Genomic DNA, 21,227 nt, shown 5'->3' on the forward strand with positions numbered 1-21,227 from the left:
ATCTCAGGGTCCTGGGATCGAGCCCTGTATCGGGCTCTCTGCTCAGCAGGGACCCTGCTTCCCCCTCTCTCTCTGCCTGCCTCTCTGCCTACTTGTGATCTCTCTCTCTGTCAAATAAATAAATAAAATCTTAAAAAAAAAAAAAATCTTTTGTGGGGCACTGGGTGTCTCAGTCAGTTGAGTGTCTGACTCTTGGTTTCTGCTTAGTCATGCTCTTGGGGTTGTGAGATGGAGTCCTGCATCAGAGCCCCATGTAGGCTCTGGGCTTGGCAGGGAATCTACTTGAGAATTTTTCCCTCTGCCCCTCCCCCACTCATTTGTGCTTGCTCTCTCTCAAAATAAATAAATCTTTTTAAAAAAGTCTTTCACAAGGAGAAGAAAATCACAATCCTTGACTCTCATTTTCTAGGTCTTTTGATTGGTATCATACTTAATCTTCAGGGAAGATTAGTCAGTGTGTGAACTGAGTGCTTTTGCATGTGCAGGACACTCTTCAGTTAGGATTTGGGCACTGTAGACTCAGAGTATTTTCATGAGTCTGATAAATGCTAGGATTTAAAGAGTTAAGGGATTATTACCCTCTTTATTACAACTTTTAATTCTGGATATGTTGAATTTTTGGTTTCTAAGTGATTGCATTCTTGTGAGAGGTTCTAGTTTTAGGGGTAGGTTGCTGGTTCTTGTGTTCACCTATTTCTGTCTGTGTATGCGTAATCAACTTCATCTGCACACTGCCATGAATTGGCTTCTGGATAGTAATAGCACCTGCTGTTCCTTAAAGTTAATTTGATGTTGGATTCATGCTCCAAAATGCCATTCTTATTAACCAGTCACTGCTGTAATCTCTAAGGGTTAGAAACACCCATCGGGTTGCTCCTAGCCCTCCTATAACTTTTAAGTAGATGTCCTTCTAGCTAAAGATGAGTTAAAGCTCTAGTCTTCTTGAAGTGACATTTCTAGGCTCTGGATATTTTCTCCCCTTCTTTATCCCTTCCCGTATTCTTGGATTTTATACCTGATTAATGTATTATTTGTCAAATGATAGATTGGTGGGAAACACAGTGGTGGCAGTAGAACATGCCTCAGAAGTCTTTTCTTTCTCATCAATCTATGTGCTCTAAATACTGTTGAAATCTGGATTGGTTCTCTATCACTAGAGGTTTTTAAATGAGACAGGATTTTTTTAGTACACTTTTAGCTAAGCACAGTTTATGAGGAAGATCATTAATAAGAAATAAAACTTCTCCTACCACAGGGTGCACTCATATAAATGACTAGATTTGTAGTGGTATCACAAGCTGGAACTTGAAAGGAAGGACCAAAATCTTATATTTAGAGCCTTCCACACTGGCAGGAAAGAATGTAGAACTAGATTAAATATAGAGAAGGTATTTCCTTTAAATGTTCTCTCTGCAACTCAGCTACTACTTTTCTTCCCTCACAGATGGAGTCTCCTGTCTCTACACCAGCGGTGCTGCCACTGCACCTTTTGGTACCAGTGGTCAGTAATGACATCTCATCCCCCTGTGAGCAGATCATGGTTCGTACCCGATCAGTTGGGGTCAACACATGTGATGTGGCTCTGGCTACAGAGCCTGAGTGCCTGGGCCCCTGTGAACCTGGGACAAGTGTCAACCTCGAGGGCATCGTGTGGCAGGAAACAGAAGATGGTAAGTGCTATGTGGGACCTTCCCATCCCTTCTCAACCTGCTTCTGCCAACACGGGCTTATCGTTGTAAATAACACCAGGTATTTATTAGGAGTCTCAAGTGCCATAGTCTGCTTGTGATACCTATCCAGAGGATCGCAGCAAACTTCTTAGTGAGATCGTCCAGCTTCTCGAGATTGCCACTTTTTAAAATTAATTATCTACCTTCATATCAATCAACAGTATCGGCCCTCGTATTTAAGCAGTCATTTGATAAGTGTTAGCTAGGTAATTCAGACTGGGTCTATATTCTCCATACTCCTCTGTATCATTTTATATGGGAGAATTTGAAGGTAAATGAACTTTTGGGTCAGGCTTGAAGAGAATAAAGTAATGAAAGGACAGCTGTGGGAGTCAAGGAAATGGAAAACATTCACTCTTAAACTGACTTAGTGTTGGCTTATTGAATATGCAACTCTGGCCTTTTTTAACACCTGGAGGTGCAGCCAGCTCCTTCTCACTGGTTGCCTCATTGCCCAGCCACCCACACCACTTCATGCATCTGTCACTTAGTACTGATTTTATAGGCCTAGGCAACAGGGAGATGTTTACATGGTCTTGTTTTCAGGCATCCACTAAGCAATTGGTTCACTGTTGGATGCTTCTGCCTGAGGCTACCATCCAGACTTCTTGTATGTTCCATTTGCCCCTGAGAACAGAATTTCTTCTATTTTGGAAGTTAATAAACCTAAAATGTAGAGGTATAAAGGGAGTTAACCAAGTATTTCTGATCCCTTGGTACCGTCTGTGGCAGTTTGATTTCAGCACATATATTCTTTTTATAAAGAATCCAAATTCTTGTTAAAGTATGTGTGGTTTAGAGAGGCTGGGCCTCAGGGTCCCATCAGGTCTTGGCATCAGTAACCAGACTTTCAAAGCGACCTCACTCTGGAGTTTAGAGGCCCAGATGAGCGCAGCTCATTATCTCTAATTATCATAAGCTATCTTGTCAGTTTGCCCATGGAAATTCAGGCGTTTCATTGTGGTCATTCTAATCAAAGTCTGTTCCTCTGAGCGTTTTGTTGTGATTCGGTATTTATTTAAAGTCTACCATGCAGTAGGCATTGAGATGATATAGGTTAAGAATTCTGTGTTTTTGGCTTTCTCATTGTTAAACAGCGATATAGTAAAGCTTCAGCTTTCAGAATAACATTGCTGATGAGGTTTTATTGTGTGCCCAAAACCATAATGCCAAAAAAAAAAAAAAATCCTATTGTGTTAAAAACCGATGCAGAGACAATGGAGACAGAAGTTGATCCTAGAGGTTGACTCTCAATGTGTGTATTCAGTATACAATCTGGAAATCACAAGTGGCTGTATCTCTAGTTTTAAAAATGTCATCTGCCTATGGCCAAACGTCTAAAAAGCCACAATGTCTGTTGAAATGACAAACATGTCCAGACCTTAGCTCTGTGACACCAAGCAACCTTCGGGGTCTGTTACCTCAATATATTGAAGATAGAAGACATAAATTTCCTGTCTATTTATTCTATCCATCTTTATGATGGTGACTTTTCTCCAAGGGCAAGATGTTTTTCATATGTGTGAACCTGATGAAAACTTTGCAGGAAAGTGAAGCTAAACCTTTCACTCTCCTGAGAACAGTGGTTACTTTTTTTTTTTTTTAATCCCAGGATCCCTGTTCTCCCTTCCTGCCAAGGCAATGTTAGTACACACACAAAAAATTTTTAAATTATTTCCTCTGAAAAACTCTGTGGTTGTAGCTGGCAGCTTATTACCAAGTTCCCCTGTTACACATTTTGCATGCACCCTGCATCTTATTTCACAGTAGTTATCAGTTTGTAACTTTATATAATTATATTTTTCCAGTAATATCTATCTCTTCCACTTTTTTTTTTAAGATTTTATTTATTTATTTGACAGACAGAGATCACAAGGAGTCAGAGAGGCAGGCAGAGAGAGAGGAGGAAGCAGCCTCTCCTCGGAGTAGAGGTGGGGGCGGGCAGGGGGAGGGAGCAGGCTCCCTGCTGAGGAGAGAGCCGGATTCGGGACCCGATCCCAGGACCCTGGGATCATGACCTGAGCCAGAGGCAGAGGCTTTAACCCACTGAGCCACCCAGGCACCCCTCTTCCACTGTTTTAGAATTCTGTGAGCTCAGGGACTCTGTTCTGCTCACCATCGAATATCTAATATTTAACACTTGGACCTCTATAGTAGGCCCTCAAAAATATTTGAGTGAGTGAATGCTTACATCTAGTCATTGTCATTTCTAGATCTATGTTAACATGTATCTAATGTATATTATAATAATTGTCTGAACTTAGAAACCGTATCAAATACTTTATAAAATTCTAAACCTTCTCTGAAACTCAGAATAATTACTGCTGTCACCAGGTAGTGAGATCACTCTCATCTATTTATATCTATAAGATTTTTAGTTCTCCTACTTTTAATACCATATTTTCTCCCATTTACTATATTGTGTTTCAGGGCTTAGTACCTCTCCTCTTTCTTTTTCATTCATCACAAGGGAAAGAGAACTGTTCTGCAATTAGATACTATACTCTGCTTTCTGGCCCTCCCAGAGGGCCTTCACCTGAACCATCAGTTGGCAAAGGTCTGAACTGGGATCAGAGTTGGTTTACATTCCTTTTCATCTTCAAGTGACAGAGATTTCCTGCAAAGATCATTCTCTGTAGATCTGTAAGATACGGTATACTGAGTCAGTCCTCAAGTTAATAATAAGAACTATATACAGATACTTTAGAAAAAAAATCCTTCAGCCTTCTAGGATTTTTGTCTGCCACCTGACTCTTTGTACTTCTGTCTGTCTCTTTTCCCAGCAAACTACTATCTTCAAATGGAAAAATCCTTAGAGCTTAGAGAGAAGCTGTGAATGCTTGGCCTCTGAGGGAAATGGAGGATCATGAGGTCCTTGTAGAACTGAGCTACCTTGCTGAGAACAGGTGTAGGGGTCAGGAGCTCAGTTCTTCCTGGTTTCTTTGCCTACCTGTCCTGCAGTGTTGCTTCTTTCTTCCCTATCTCTCAGTGCAAACCTTGCCTTGGAGACATTTTTAAATTCCTGCAGATTCCATCTCTTTTTAGGCTATTCATAATTCAGCCAGCACTGCAAAGATCGTCCTTGACTAGGCTCAACTAAGACCCAAGTGTAACTTGGAATGTTTTCTTTGGCTTTTTTGAGACTTAGCACTTATGCAGAGGTCTGATTCCATCTGATTTCATTTTGTCCCACCTTACTTCAAATCAGAATAACAGGGGTACCTGGGTGGCTCAGTTGGTTAAGAGTCCAACTCTTGGTCTCAGCTTAGGTCTTGATCTCAGGATTGTGAGTTCAAACCCCACATTGGGCTGTATGCTGGGCATGGAGCCTACTTTTAAAAAATAATCGAAATAACAGGTCCCAAATCCATTCCTAGTTCACAAGGCTTACTTTAACCCAGGATCCTAGAACAATGTATAATAATCCTTAAGGCAGACCATGTTCTTTAATGAGGCAAAATTGCTTCCTGGCTTCTATGATGTTTTTAAGAAAGGCAAGGCTGACTTTAACCAACTGAGCCACCCAGGCGCCCCTCAAGGCTGACTTTAAATAAGAATTCCAGGAGATGGGGCGCCTGGGTGGCTCAGAGGGTTAAGGCCTCTGCCTTCGGCTCAGGTCATGATCCCAGGGTCCTGGGATCAAGCCCCGCATCGGGCTCTCTGCTCAGCGGGGAGCCTACTTCCCCCTCTCTCTCTGCCTGCCTCTCTGCCTACTTGTGATCTCTGTCTGTCAAATTTTTTTAAAAAATGTTTAAAAAAAAAAAAAGAATTCCAGGAGATGTTGTAGGTTTTCCTTTTTAAGCAGCCACACTAAGTGTAGCATTACTTTATCAAATGTGCTTTCTGGAAGAATTTGTGGTATAGTGGAAAGAGCACCGGAGTGAAGAATAGGAGAGCCGTATACTAGTTGACTATGGCATCTTAAAGTATTAATACCAATGATGAAATTTCACTATATACTTGTCATATAGAGTTGTTTTCTCAGAAAAATGAAACTACTCGTCTTGCCAGACTCCCATTCAGAAGATCACCCACATTTTTCAACTCCTGATCCTAGTCTGACAAGTGGAAGAATTCACAAAACCCAGTTGCTTTTGGTGCAGGTATTTGCTGGGTGGTGGAAGCTGAGCTCGCAGTACTGCTTAGCTATCCCTTCATTCACCTTTAGCGCAGTACTGCTTTAACAATCCTGTTGCATTCACCTTTCCCAATACTTACCTCGTTCTCAAGATTCATTAGCACAGTTCATTCTCTCTTCATGCTCTTAAGCAACTAGAATCAAAGACACTTGCCTAAACCCTCCCGCTTCCCTCTTCTTTATTAAAATGTATTTTTATGTCCTATTATTTCTTTTTTCTCCTTATTCTGAAGATTCTTTAAGACTTTATACCATGAATTTTATTTACTTTTCTTCATCTTCATTATTTCCCCTTCTATTTAAACTCCCCCTGCAATAGTTACTTAGAGTGAAAGTTTTTCCCTCATCTTTGCGACCCTTTTGAACTTCTCTTCTTTTTTTCAGTACTTGCTATTGCTCTTAACAGTCTCTTTTCACCTACTCAGTATCGTATACCATCTTGCCATCAAATTTCTTCTGCCACCATTTGACTGAAATCATCTCGTACCAATGATCATCTGTTTTTTTCCAAGGTCTTTTCTCAGTCCACCCTAGACTTTTATTTTTTTTTAAGATTTTATTTATTTATTTGACAGAGAGAGATCACAAGTAGGCAGAGAGAGAGGAGGAGGAGAAGGAAGCAGGCTCCTCGCCAAGCAGAGAGCCCGATGCGGGACTCCATCCCAGGACCCTGAGATCACGACCCGAGCTGAAGGCAGAGGCTTAACCCACTGAGCCACCCAGGTGCCCCACCCTAGACTTTTAGAAGCTCTACTGTTTCTCTATTCTTGAAACTCTTTTCTCGTCATTATCATACCTCTCAAAAATCTCATTTCTTGGGATCGGGAGGGAGACAAACCATGAGTGACTCTTAATCTCACAAAACAAACTGAGGGTTGCTGGGGGGAGGCGGGTCAGGAGAGGGGGTTGGGGTTATGGACATTGGGGAGGGTATGTGCTATGGTGAGTGCTGTGAAGTGTGTAAACCTGGCGATTCACAGACCTGTACCCCTGGGGATAAAAATACATTATATGTTTATAAAAAAATAAAAAATTTTAATAAAATCTCATTTCTTTTTTTGACTGGTTATTCTCTTTATTTTGTGTCAGTCCCTCTTGTATTGATTAAGTCAGAAGTTCCAGAAGGCTTTTAGGATGCTGAAATATTGGTCAGTTCTGTTCTGTTGGCCTTTAGGGAGGGCCTGTGGCAACTTGTGTCCCACCCCTTTCCCCCAGACAAATAGCCTTATCCACAATATATTTTTTTTACATCCTGTGTATGCCATAGTGGAGAAAGTTGAGGAAACATTGACTTAAGAATGGGATTTGGCTACAAGGAACGGAAGATGAAGTAATAGTGATTTAATAGAAGAAAATTCTGAAGGTAGGAAGTCCAGGGCTAGTATGATGACTTCTGATGTAATCAGTGTTCTAGGCTCCTTAAAGTTACTTCTTCATTGTAAAATTGCTAATGTAGCTCTAGACATCACATTTACTTTCCAGGCTTGAAAATGAAGGAGAAGAGGGGCACCTGGGTGGTTCAGTGGGTTAAGCCTCTTTCTTTGGCTCAGGTTATGATCTCTGGGTCCTGGGATCAAGCCCCACATGGGGCTGTCTGCTCAGCGGGGAGCCTGCTTGCCCCTCTCTCTCGGTCTGCCTCTCGGCCTACTTGTGAGATCTCTCTGTCAAATAAATAAAATCCTATTTTTAAGATTTTTAAAAAGAAAGAAAATGAAGGAGTAAAGTAGCTTTGGCTTCCCACCTAATCTGTTTATCTTTAACAAATTTTTCCAGAAGCCAGATCTAAGACTTATGCCTACATCTCATTGGCTACCCCTTCTGCAAAGGAGACAAAGAAATACTGTGTTTTAACTGGATACATTATTTACCCACACAAAATAGAGTCATATTAAGACAGAATGGGAAGCAGCCTTCTCTGCCATTCTTCTTTGCATAACCTTCATATGTCATAACTCCCACCAGAAGTCATTGGTTCAGTAGCTTTCTTTTAATAAGTGCAGTCTTTTATATTCATGGCTTCAGCTGTCTCCCTTGTATGAACAATCCCCATATCGTTATCTCTAGACTTGACCTTTTGCCTAATCCCATTTCACATATCACCAGAAGCTGATTTCTTAAATTCAGAATGTCTAAAAAAGAATAATCTTTCTCCTGAAATTTTGCTTCTCTTTCCCTCTTCTCTATTTCTCTTTATTATACCTACTTTCATTACCTATATTACCATCCTACCTGTTTTCTAGGCTCAGACCTCCCTAGAATTATTTCTGACTCTTACTTCTTTACTTTGTTTTTGTTTTTGTTTTTGTTTTTTTGACAGAGAGAGAGAGAGAGAGATCACAAGTAGGGCAGAGAGGCAGGCAGAGAGAGGGGAGGAAGCAGGCTCCCTCCTGAGCAGAGAGCCCGATGCGGGGCTCGATCCCAGGACTCTGGGACCATGACCCGAGCCGAAGGTAGAGGCCTAACCCACTGAGCCACCCAGGCACCCCTACTTTTTTTTTTTTTTTTAAGTAGGCTCCACACCCAGCATGGAGGCCAGGGTTGGCCTTGAACTCACGACCCTGAGATCAACACCGAGCTGAGACTGAGTCGGACACTTAACCCACTGAGCCACCCAGGCACCTCTATTCTTCAACTTTTTTTTTTAATAGTTTTTTAGTAGTTACTTTGGGGATTACAATATGTGTATTCAACTTTCCACAGTCTACTTAAAATTTGTGGTTTTTTTGCCACCTCAAGTGTAATGTAGAAATCTTACCACTGTTACCTTCTGTTCTTTATGTTGTAATTGTCTTATGCTCATTGCCAAAAACAGGTAAAATTAAAATAAGAATGAGATCTGAAGTTTATATGAAATCCAGATTTTATTGTCCATACATAAAGTTTAATTGGAACCAAGGCACACTTCATGTATTTTCAGCCACTATGCACTAGAGTGGCAGAGTATTATAAAAGAGATGATATGGCCTGCAAAGTCAAAAATACTCACTGTCTGGTCTTTTACTAAAAAGTTTGTAAACTCCTGGTCTTATGTATTATATCTAATACATTGAAACCCCCATCAGACAGTCTTTAAAAATTTTTCCCTTTCAGTTGTGTGTTACATACTTTAAAGACTCAAGAAAATGGTTTATTATATTTACCCATATACTTAACATTTCTGTGGCTCTTTCTTCATTCCTGGTGTTCCAGTTGTCTATTATTTTCCTTTTGTCTAAAGAATCTAGTTCTTTTGGAGCAGGTTAATTAGCTATTAATTCTCTAAGAATGTCTGTATTTCACCTTAATTCTAAGAGCTATTTTTTCTGAGGGCACCTGTGTGGCTCAGTGGGTTAAAGCCTCTGCCTTCAGGTCAGGTCATGATCTCAGGGTCCTGGGATCCAGTCCCGAATCAGGCTCTCTGCTCAGCAGGGAGCCTGCTTCCCCCCCCCCACCCCCACCTCCACCTGCCTCTCTGCCTACTTGTGATCTCTGTCTGTCAAATGAATAAATAAAATCTTAAAAAAAAAAAAAAGATATTTTTTCTGGATATAGACATCTAGGTTTACGTTTCTTCTTATAATTTAAAATTTCTCTATTTCTTTGTACAGCTTTCATTGTTCCTAAGAAATATACAGTCACTTAAGTCATTGTTCCTCTATAAGTAATGCATCACTTTCCTCTATTTCCTTTCAAAGTTTTTCATTTTGATTATGATGTGTGATGTGTCTGATGTGGATTTCTTTTGTGTTTATCCTGTTTGGGGTTTACTTACTTAACTTCTTGAATCTGTAATTTTCTTTTTTCAAATTTTGAGAGTCTTCAACCATTACTTAAAACATTTTTTTCTATTCCACTGTCTTTCTCCTGCCCTTTAGGAGCACAGTAACATAAATATAAGCAGTCCTTATTAATTTCCACCTGAGATTCCTGTATGTTTTTCTCCTTTATTAGACTATAAGATAGCTGAAGTCAGGAATTGCATTTTATATATCATTTTATTTCCCCCAAGAACTAGTTCAGTCTTTTCACAAAAAGTAAAATAACCAGTAAATATTTGATTAATAAAATTGTTTGTGCCTTGTGCTTTTGTATTTCAGGTATGTACGTAAAAATCTAATTTTTTGGTAACTTCTCTTGGGTTCATTTGATATATATTGAATAAAAATAATGAGGGATTTTGTAATCCTTACTTCCTTCCCTCTTCCTTCCCTCCTCCCTCCCTCCCTTCTTTCCTTCTTTTCTCCCTTCCTTCTACCTTTTTCCTCTCCTCCCCTCCTCTTTCCTCCCACTCCCTTCCTCTTCCTTCTTTTCTCCTTTTCCTTCCTTTCCTACCTTTCTTTCTTATGTCTTCTACCACCAATCTTTGGAAGTTTCAAAAATCAGAGATAGAACCTTAGGTATTTTCAAAGGAAATGGTTTGAAGTTATATTCTGAGGAACTTGAGCATGGAGAAGCAGTCATAAGAGGAATATGGGGTGCTGAGTGGGCAGACCCCAGGCTCTACTTCTGCTACCCCACCAGATGCAACCCAGAATAGTTATACTTAGGGGTGATTTATATGTTAGGCTTTTTTGTGAAACTATATTTGAAGGGGATTCTGTTGCTAGAAAAAGTTTCTGTATCATTTATCTGGGTTCACTTTCCCACTCCAAGAATATCACTCCACTCCACTCCAGAATATCAGAAATACCAAAAAATATCAGAAAGACAGAAGTTACAGGGCTGTAAAACCATGTTTTTGAAGCTGAAGCAGGTACAACTCCGTTGTATGTCATGAAAAGCTGTATGATAAGTTTGGTCTATCTTCCAAAGCTAAATTGTAGCTTAAAGATTTGGGGGGGGGAGGGTGTTTCAATTTTTTTTTTTTTTTTTGAGATTTTATTTATTTATTTATTCATGAGAGACAGAGAGAGAGGCAGAGGCATAGGGAGAAACAGTCTCCCCAAGGAGCAGGGAGCCTGATGTGGGACTCGATCCCAGGACCCCAGGATCATGAACTGAGCCAAAGGCAAATGCTTAACCCTCTGAGCCACCCAGGACGCCCAGTTTCAATTTTTATATCCATTAAAGGTTTGTCATGTATATGCACAAGCAGACATAAAAAGTCTATGCATCCCCATCTCCACATTTTTATTCAACAGCTAAGAGTGTCAGGAACTGTTTGAAAGTAATTGTTTCAAGGACTAACAGTGTCTTAAAGGCATAATAGTACAGAACAGATATTGAACTAGTGTCAAGAGAGTTGGATTCCAGAGCAGATTGTACCATTAGCTAGGTTGTATCATCTTGGGTAAGTTTCTTAACTTATCCTGGCCTTAGATTTCTAATTTATGGGGGTCTGGACTAGATCTGCACTGTTTAGTACAACGTTTTCGTTGGGAAAATGCTGTTCAAAGTGGTAGTCTAGTCACATGTGATACTGAGCACCCTAAAATGTGGCACATGATACTGAGGATTATTAAATTTGTTTGTTTTAAAGATTTTTATTTATTTGACAGAGACACAGAGAGAGAGGGAACACAGGCAGGGGGAATGGGAGAGGGAGAACCGAAGCAGGCTTTCTCCTGAGCAGGGAGCCCGATTTGGGGCTCCATCCCAGGACCCTGGGATCATGACCTGAGTCGAAGGCAGACGCTTAATGACTGAGCCACCCAGGCACCCTGAGGGTTATTAAATTTAAATGGTCACATGTCGCTAGTGGTTTACTGTATTGGGCAGCATAGGGGCTAGAAGAGCTTTACATTATATATACTCTAAAAGTGCAAATATACACTGTAAGATAGAAAGAAGGGTAAGTATGTGGGAGGATGAAGAGGGTGGGTAAGTAGCTGACATCTGCACAGACCCAGGGTGACTTCTATGACTGTGGCCCCCGTTACCTGGGAGAACATTTGGCCCTGCTTCAAACTCAGTGGTTGAGCCTTGTGCTTTGGTCTGTGGGTTACAGTTTTCTCATTATCAGAGTAATAGGCAGTGGTTTTGCTTAGCAGGAAGCTAGTTTGCCTGTGGTAGCTCCACTGAGAACCTGCCTCAGTAGTTCTTTTTCCTCATCCCAGCTGCGGATCTTTATCCTTCATGCTAAAAAGAAGGGGCTGTCCATTCATCATCTTTCATGGAACTGATAACCTTGGTAGTTACCCTTGGTATATTCTGTGTGATTCTGATGTAGGAAAGTATGTGTTTGAACTGTGAAGTACCTAATTTTATATATTTATACTGGAAAGTTACACTGGTTCTCAGCTTCTGGTTTTTCTTTTATCTTGGCTATAATTTACAGTCCTTCACCTTCAGTCTTGCCTCAGGCAGCACTTACCTTGAGAAAGAGATGGTACACAGTGACCAAGCTTTGTCCACTGCTTAGCTAGTTGCTTACTAGCCTGACTCCCGCAGAAACAGCTCCACCAATAGCACAGTCATAAAGAGTCTAGCAGCCATTGTCTGGCACCACAAATCTTCATAGCAACAGACCACCACATGGCAACAGCAGTCACACAAAGGAAACATTAGGGAAATCGATACTTACTTTCTCCCACCCCTCCCCCACCCAAAACATCAGCCAGCACATTTTTCCCACCTAGCAGCTTATTCCCAGGGGATGCTTTTGTTTTTTTTTTTATTTTTTTTTTTATTTTTTTTTTTTTTTTAAAGATTTTATTCATTTATTTGACAGAGAGAGATCACAGTAGACAGAGAGGCAGGCAGAGAGAGAGAGAGGGAAGCAGACTCCCCGCTGAGCAGAGAGCCCGATGCGGGACTCGATCCCAGGACCCCGGGATCATGACCTGAGCCGAAGGCAGCGGCCCAACCCACTGAGCCACCCAGGCGCCCTCCCAGGGGATGCTTTTGGACAGTTGCTTGTCTATATACCCTTGTGGATTATGTTATCTGCCCACTGTCATATACTTAAATCCTGAAGCCCTAAAGAATTTCGGTTACAGACTTTTTTGAGTTTCGTTTTATGAATTGCAAAATAAACTAAGCAGGGGAGAGAGATGTCCTTTTGTGCACTGTCACCCCCGACCTCCCTCACCCCTGCAAAGCACAGTGGGGTGGTACAGTTGGCCAGACTGTAGACTTGGCAGATAAGCGGTTGCTTCCAATGAGATTCTTTTGATATTTCAGTTGTTACTTTAAGATGGGTTCAGAGACAGACCTATTTTGTTATTAATGTCATCCTTTAACAAATAATTTAGTTCCTAATACTTATCTATGAAACCCAATAAGTGATAGCAAGGCAATAAATACAGTCTGGTATAAACTGGGACTGATCACTAGCCCCAGTTAATTTAGCTTTGGCTTATGATTCCAAGAGGTAAAAGGGATAAGGTTGTTTAACTGGTCCGGGTCATACTGTCCTCATTTGTAAAATTGGGAGGTTGGACTGCATATCTCTGCGGTCCTTCCAGCTGTGATATTTACAATTCTGTGATCATTTGTGTGGGACAGACAAGAGAACTGTCTTTGTTAATCACTGGTTGTGGTGAGATCTGCTGGAAGATGTTGTTGAACCCTCTGGTCTCAGTGCTTACACTGCTAAAAACAGGTCCTGGCCCTGCCCTGGTTGATAAAGCTGCTGTAACAATGATGGGCAGAAGCTATTAACAAACTTGGCAATCGGCCTTTTCTCCCACAGCAGTAGTTTTCAGACCAGTTCAGGCAGAGCTTTGCTCCCAGGTCGCTGCTGCTGCCTCTTAATGATACCAGTAAGAACTCCCTCTTCCTCACTTCTCCCTCTCTGTCTCTGACTGCTTTATGAAACAAGAGGCTATTTTGCACCTCTTCTGATACTTCATTATCCTATCTCCCTCAGGCTTTACTGAACAAAGAAATCATAGGGCATCAACTTTATAATTTAGGCAGCTGGAGATCATTTCCTGAGGATAGGGGTGGGTAGGTAGCTCATTCCCCCTGGCATGAGGCAGCATTGCTAAATGGCCCATGTTTTGTCTGCCAGGCTTAGGCTTTGTTAGGCCCATTCAGCGTTCTCTGTATTTGAGTTAAATTATAGTGGCAAACCAAGCCCGTGTACTTTTAGGAGGGTAGGGGTTAGGGAAAAAATGGAAAGTGTGTCATTTATAGGCCCTGCTACTTGCTAATTGCTCAAGGAATTTTTGTTTAATCCACTGTCACTGTGCTTACTCCTGCCAGATCCTTTATTTCCCCTAGTTGCTGCCTTCATGGCCTTCTCCATAGCAACAAGCTCTGTGACAAAAAGGCTATGGTGAGGAATTGAGTAGTTCCCCCTCCCACAAGCTGTACTCTATTTTCTGTTTAGTATGTCTTTAAAAAGCCTGAAAGACTATTATCGAATACTTTTCTACCCCCACTGAACTCAGTACCAAATGTAACTTTTTCACCCTGAACTGTTTCAGTGAACAACCTGCCTTCTTATTTGACTCAGATTATGCCCATCTTTTGAAAAATTTCTTGTATCATTCAGTATATGAAATACTGTGCATATTCCCATTTACCATGCTCCCCTCTGCTTTTCAGCTTTTAGCCTGCTCCTTAGAATCATTCTATTTAAAAAATCTCATAGAAATGGAGAAAGAATGGATGAAGAAAGTGGAAACCCTCCCCAACCATCCCTCAAGCACAGTTGTGTTAGATACTAGGTTGGTCTGCTGCGGAGTTTGGGCAGACTGCCCAAAGTAGAGAACTAGCTTGCTAGTATAGAACCAGCTGATCCTGCTACTGATGTACAGGAGTCACAAACCTAAGTGTTTTTGTTTTTAAGTTAATAGGTCTTATTGAACAATAATAGAAATAGAAATATGTGCACAAATCATAAGCATGCAGGTCATCACATTTTCAAAGTGAGCCCACTTCATGGTATCAGTACCTAGATGAAGAAATGCATTATTACCACAACCTCAGAAACCCCTTCATTCTTCCCTTCCAATAGCTAACCCCTTCAAAAAAAAATCAATTCTGACTGCCAGCATCATAGATTAGTGTTCTCCATTTTGAACATTATATAAATAAAATCATTACAGTGTATACTTTTTTAGGTCTAGCTGTTCAACATTATGCCAGTGAAATTTATCCATGTTGTTACACGTAGTGGTACTTTGTTTATTCTCATTATTTTATAGTATTTCATTATGTGAATGTAACACTATTCAGTTGTTGATGAGCATTTGGATTGTTTGCAGTTTGGGGCTGTTATGCAAAACACTGCTGGAAAAATTGTTGTATATGTCTTCTGAGGAATATATATACACATTCCTATTCTGTATATACTTAGGAATGGAATTCCTGAGTCCTTAGGTGCACATATGGTCAGCTCCAGTGGATATTGCCAGTTTTCCAAAGTGTCTAAACCAATTTATACTCCTACTTCTGATTAGAATCCTGGTTGCTTTGCATCCTTATCAACACTTGACCTTACTTGTCTTTTTCATTTTAGCCATTGTGTTTGGTGTATGTGTGATACTAATTTGCATTTCCATGAAGATCATGAAATCAAGCTCTTTTCATGTGCTTATTGGCCATTTGGAAATCTTTTATGAAGTGCATGTTCAAACCTTTTAACCACTTTTGGATTCGGTTGTGTTTTTTCTTACAAATGTGTAGGAATTTTTTTGTATATTCTATGAGCTCTTTATCAGATATATATGTATTATAAATGTCTCCTTATTTTGTATCTTGCCTTTTCTCTTAATGGTAACTTTTCATGAATGGAAGTTCTTCATTTTTATAAAGTCTAGTTTTTCTTTTTTTCTTCTTTTTTTTTTTTTAAGATTTTATTTTTTATTTATTTGACAGACAGACCACAAGTAGGCAGAGAGGCAGGCAGAGAGAGAAGGGAGGAAGCAGGCTCCCCGCTGAGCGGAGAGCCCGATGCGGGGCTCGAGCCCAGGACGCCGGGATCATGACCTGAGCCGAAGGCAGCGGCTTTAACCCACTGAGCCACCCAGGCGCCCCTTTCTTTTTTTCTTCTATAGTAAGTGCTTCGTGTCCTGTTTAAGGAAATTTTGCCTTGTCCAAGGTAATAAAGATATTCTTTTATGTGTTTTTCTGAGAATTTTATTTTTTATTTTATTTTTTTTTAAATTTTCATATATAGATTTACAGTCTATCTGAGATTGATTTTTGTTTAGGGTATGAGTTGGGAGTCAAGATTCTACTTTTTCCATATGGTTACCTAATTGACCCAGCACCTTATTGAAAAGGCCATCCTTTCCCCCCACCCCCACCCCCACCCCGGCCGCACTGCAGTGTTACATTTGTTATGTCAAGTGACATAGGTGTGGGTTTATTTCAGGGTGCTGTCTTCTGTTGCACTCATCCATTTGTCTAGCCTTATATCAGTACTACACTGTCTTTTTTTTTTTTTTTTTTTAGATTTTATCCATTTATTTGACAGAGAGAGATCTCAAGTAGGCAGAGAGGCAGGCGCAGAGAGAGAGAGGAGGAAGCAGGCTCCCCGCTGAGCAGAGAGCCCGATACGGGACTCCATCCTGAGATCATGAGATCATGACCTGAGCCGAAGGCAGAGGCTTAACCCACTGAGCCACCCAGGCACCCAGTACTACACTGTCTTAATAACTATAGCTTTATGAGGCTTGGTATCTAGTACTGTAAGTTCTCCAGCTTTATTGTACTACTTCAAGATTGCCTTGGGTATTATTGGCCTTTTGCATTTTCATATAAATATTAGGATCAGTTTGTGAATTTTTATGACAAAAAACACCCTGCTGAGATTCTGATTGGGATTACGTTAGATCTACAGATAAATTTGAGTAAGACCCAAAGTTTTATCCTTTTATTTAAGCTAGTGTTACTCAGTTGGGGATGGCAGGGTGGTGCATGAGATCAGAGCAAGTCTGTGGTATCAGTTGGGGAGCTTGTTTAATTAGAAGATATGTTGACATCCCTTACTCCTAATGTTCTGAATTAGCAGGCTCAGTATAGAGCTTAGGTATTTATTATGAAACGGCTTCCCAAAGAATTATAATTTGCTGCCATCACCACTGTGTTCCACCCCCCATTTGAGAGCCACTGACCTAGACTGTAATCTTGGCTAGCAGCAGTAATTCACTGAGCCTAACTGAGGTAAAATCTGACTGATTTAATCAATACCAGGTCTGCTTTGGGGACTGTATTTCCTAAGGCTACTGTAGGAAAGTACCAAAAACTGGGTAGTTTAGAACAAATTTATTATCTCATAGTTGTGGAGGCTAGATGTCAGAAATCAAGCAGCAGGACTACTCTCTCTGATATTTTAGGGAAGAATGTTTCCTTGTCTCTTCTAGCTTCTGGTGTTTGCCAGTAATCCTTGGCATTCCTTGGCTTATACATGTCATCACTCCAGTCCCATGGCTGACTTCTCTCTGTGTGCCTTCACATCTTCTTCCCTCTGTGTGTCTGTTAGTGTGTCCAAATTTCCCCTTTTATTTGGACACCAGTCATATTGAATTAGAGCCCACTTAAATACCTCCTTTTAACTTGATTGCCTTTGTAAAGACCTTGTTTCCAAATAAGACTACATTCTGAGGTGTCAGGGGTTAGAACTTCAGTTCAACCAATTGAGGGGGACATAATTCAACCCAAAACAGAAGCCATTGAAAATTTCAAAATAATTATTGTCACAAGTTAGAGAGAGGAAGGAAATCCAGAAGTGTTTATAATCCTAAGAGACGCTGCTTCCTAAAGCCACTCTGGGCAGAAGATCATCCACTCTGATCTCAACCATTCCTCTCTCTACATCACTATCTCCTGTCTTTTTTGGCTCTGAGAACTACAGTGTGGTTTGGTTCTGCTCTGTTAACAAAGCCTGAAAATGCCAAGTGGAGGTTACCAAGAAAGAAAAAGAGGCTTCAGCAGTTAGCTGTTTCTGTCAGCCTGTACCTGAAGAAGGCTGAAAGGAAAAGTACCTCATGTAGACTAGCCCCCAGCCATGTTCTTATCCTGGTTCTTCCTGTTAGGCCATAAAGCAGTAAAACCATGGACAAGTGTGATTCCATCTTAGCCTCAGGCAAGTATTTCTTCAAAGCTGTCACACTGAGATGATACCATCCCCTCTTATTTCCAGTAGCTTTCAGACAAGTACTCCAGCTGGACAGCGGAGGGCGTGATGACCTCTGCTGAGCTGCTTCCCAGTGTGGGTACAGTGTGTGGTTACCTCAGCCAGAAGAAAGGGAGGATGTGAGATTTCAGGGTGTGGTGAGCCAGCCTTTGTTGCACTTAGACAAAGTTTCCATGGTGTGGGAACTTAGAGATGGGAGGAGGGTTCGTATTAGATCTTTATTGTTCCTCCCCAGCCTCCCTGTCCCCATAGTCTGGGGGTAGAGTGGCCTACATTTGATAGATGTCCCACTTTGGCCTTATATCTCTACCCTATACCAGTTCTCTGAGTGTTTGTCCTTTAGCAATAACAGATCTACCTAACCAACTCCCCAAATTGGTGCTTGCTTGACAATGGTTTCAGCTGGCCTTCTACTATACTTTTGCCTGAAATTCTGTGGAGAGAAAATACCATGGTCATGTAAAAATGGTTCCAGGATGGTGGGTGTTACCTTGTGCTTTCTTGGCTCATTCAGCCCCAAAAGATCCCAGAAATAAGGGCTTAAGATTTTTGTTTCCTGTCAGTCCCAGAACTGAAGGCAGAAGAAATTGAAGACACCATTTTCTACAACAGTGGTTCCCAGATTTTGCTGCACATTAGAATGTGGGGGCAGGGATTTAAAGACCTGGTGCCCAGCTCTTGCCCAGTTAAATTAAATCATAGTGTATGCAGGTGGGAACCAGGTGTCAGTATTTTTTTTAAAGATTTTATTTATTTATATAAAATTAAATAAATAAATAAATAAATGACGGAGAGATAGAGTCCAAGCAGGTGGAGTGGGAGAGGGAGAAGCAGACTCTCTGCTAAACAGGGAGCCCGATGTGGGGCTTGATCCCAGGATCCTGTGGTCATGACCTGAGCTGAAGGCAGACACTTAACTGACTGAGCCACCCAGGCACCCAGGTGTCAGTATTTTTTTTTTTTAAGATTTTATTTATTTATTTGACAGAGAGAGAGATCACAAGTAGGTAGAGAGGCAGGCAGAGAGAGAGGGGGAAGCAGGCTCCCTGCCGAGCTGACAGCCCCATTTGGGGCTTGATCTCAGGACCCTGAGATCATGACCTAAGCTGAAGGCAGGAACTTAACCTACTGAGCCACCCAGGTGCCCCTAGGTGTCAGTATTTTTAATCATCTGGGGTTGTATCCCATGTGCACCAAGTTGGGGAACCACTGTTCTATGAACTTCAAACATTTTGGCTGAAGACTTTATTCCAAATTGCTTTATATAACCTCAGAGATTTATACTTCAGAGTATTAATAAAGGGCTCCTAGGAAATATAGATCCTCTTTGGAAGTATGTTCTCCAAGGGAATAATAACCACACTTCGGCCTTTGGGTTTCTGGTTTTGGAAGACTCGTACATGATTTGATCCTTCCCTACAGTCAGATCCCTGACTTGCAGATGAATGGATTGCCAAGATAAGTGAGATTTAAAAAACAAACAACAACAACAACACCTGGAGATATTGCTGTTAAGCTGATCTGAGGTTCTGCCTGCTTGAGATTTGGTAGGACATAAAAATTTATAGCATAGTAAAGCATTCTCTCCAATAATTTTCACTGCTGTAGACAAATTTGGGACCAGAGTTTTAAAATATGGCACTCTTAATCAAAGTTCCTGATATTACTACTGGTGAACCCATAAAAAGGGATAGTTTTCAGAATGCAGCTGATTTAGGGAAAAAATCTTAGGTAATAGATGAGTTACAGATGGCCCTAATTTTCCTTAGTCTTTTCATTTCTTAAAATGACTTCCTTGCATGAATTTCTAATTATATTCACCCTTTTCCTACATCTCTGGTTTGAACTTTAGTCCTGGAATAAACAGTGCTCAAAATTTGCCTAATCTCTAATCACAGGACGAGATTAAACATTAGACAGTACACCAGAGATCAGCTGTGAGAAGTAAACGAAAACGATTCCTATGTTCCACCACTTACGGTTTCCACTGATGTTGTAGTTTCAAACCAGCCTTCTTCATAAGCATATCCTTTTGTAACTCTCCTCTCAGTCCTTCCATTTTCCTCTGGTGTACTGCTCTAGCCCAAGATGCCGCTATACTTATATCTTTCCAAAAACTGTGACTGACTGACTTCTGCTCCACACCTATCTCTATAGAGAACTAGAAAACCTGAAGTTAGTACTGACTGGGAGTTAGGACATTTGTTGCAGATGCATCCTCCTCCTTCTTGCCCCCATTCCCAATACCAGTTGACAAACATGCCTGTCATTCTCATTTAGAAATAAATTAAACCTATGCAAAGCCCTCTTAACAGGCCCTTAATCATTTAGTGGTGGCTAAAAAGAGCTTTGGCCCATATAAGAAGTGTGGGGAGTAATAAAGAGGGCTTTACCAGGTAAGCAAAGAGAAGAGCACAACTGAAGGCATATTTAATTTCCAGAGAACAGGACTACATTGTACCACACTTGGGCATCAGTGTAAAGAGTGTTAGCAACAACCGTTAATGTTTCTTGTTAACCACTCCCATTAGCATTGGCCATTAGCTTAGCTCTTTTTGTTTCTCTAACCACACTAAGGAAATACAGCTTCCAAGGGAATCTTTTTTTTTTTTTTTTAAGATTTTATTTATTTATTTGACAGAGACAGAGAGATCACAAGTAGTCAGAGAGGCAGGAAGAGAGAGAGGAGGAAGCAGGTTCCCTGCCGAGCAGAGAGCCCGATGCGGGGCTCGATCCCAGGACCCTGGGATCATGTCCTGAGCCGAAGGCAGAGGCTCTAACCCACTGAGCCACCCAGGCGCCCCCAAGGGAATCTTTTTTAAGGTGACAAGCTTTTTTAAAAAAAGAAGGAGAGGGGTTCCTCAGTGGCTCAGTCGTTAATACTCTGCCTTCCTGCCTTTGGCTCAGGTCATGATCCCAGGGTCCTGGGATCGAGACCCGCATTGGGCTCCCTGCTCGGCGGGAAGCCTGCTTCTCCCTCTCCCACTGCCCCCGCTTGTGTTCCCTCTCTTGCTGTCTCTTCTCCCTGTCAAATAAATATATAAAAGCTTTTTAAAAGGGGGGGAAGAAAAGGATAAAAGAGTCTTTTAGGGGTACCTAGGTGGCTCAGTCAGTTAAGTGTCTGCCTGTGGCTCAGGTTATGATCCTGGGGTCCTAGGATCAAACTCCGTGTTGGGGTCCCGTGCTCAGCAGGGAGCCTGCTTCTCCCTATCCTGCTCCCCCTGCTTGTGTTCTTTCTACCCCCCCCATCAAATAAATAAAATCTTTATAAGAGAAAAATAAAAAAGGGTCTTTTAAAAATAACAGATGATAGAACTAATGTTTGCACACCCAGGAATAAATCCCTTTA

General features: G+C 41.1%; 1 protein-coding gene across 2 annotated transcripts in view; it reads left to right on the top strand.

The window, feature by feature from the left end:
* ZNF609 (zinc finger protein 609) overlaps positions 1-21,227 on the top strand; it is a 215,766-nt gene that overhangs the window by 158,177 nt on the left and 36,362 nt on the right. For both annotated transcript variants that reach the window (XM_080807840.1, XM_080807841.1), the window contains one exon: positions 1,445-1,670. In XM_080807840.1, coding sequence (XP_080663966.1) covers positions 1,445-1,670 — 226 coding nt within the window. The remainder of the gene's footprint in view (positions 1-1,444; positions 1,671-21,227) is intronic.

This window comes from Martes martes (assembly GCF_963455335.1).
Source record: "Martes martes genome assembly, chromosome: 7".
NCBI lineage: Eukaryota > Metazoa > Chordata > Mammalia > Carnivora > Mustelidae > Martes > Martes martes.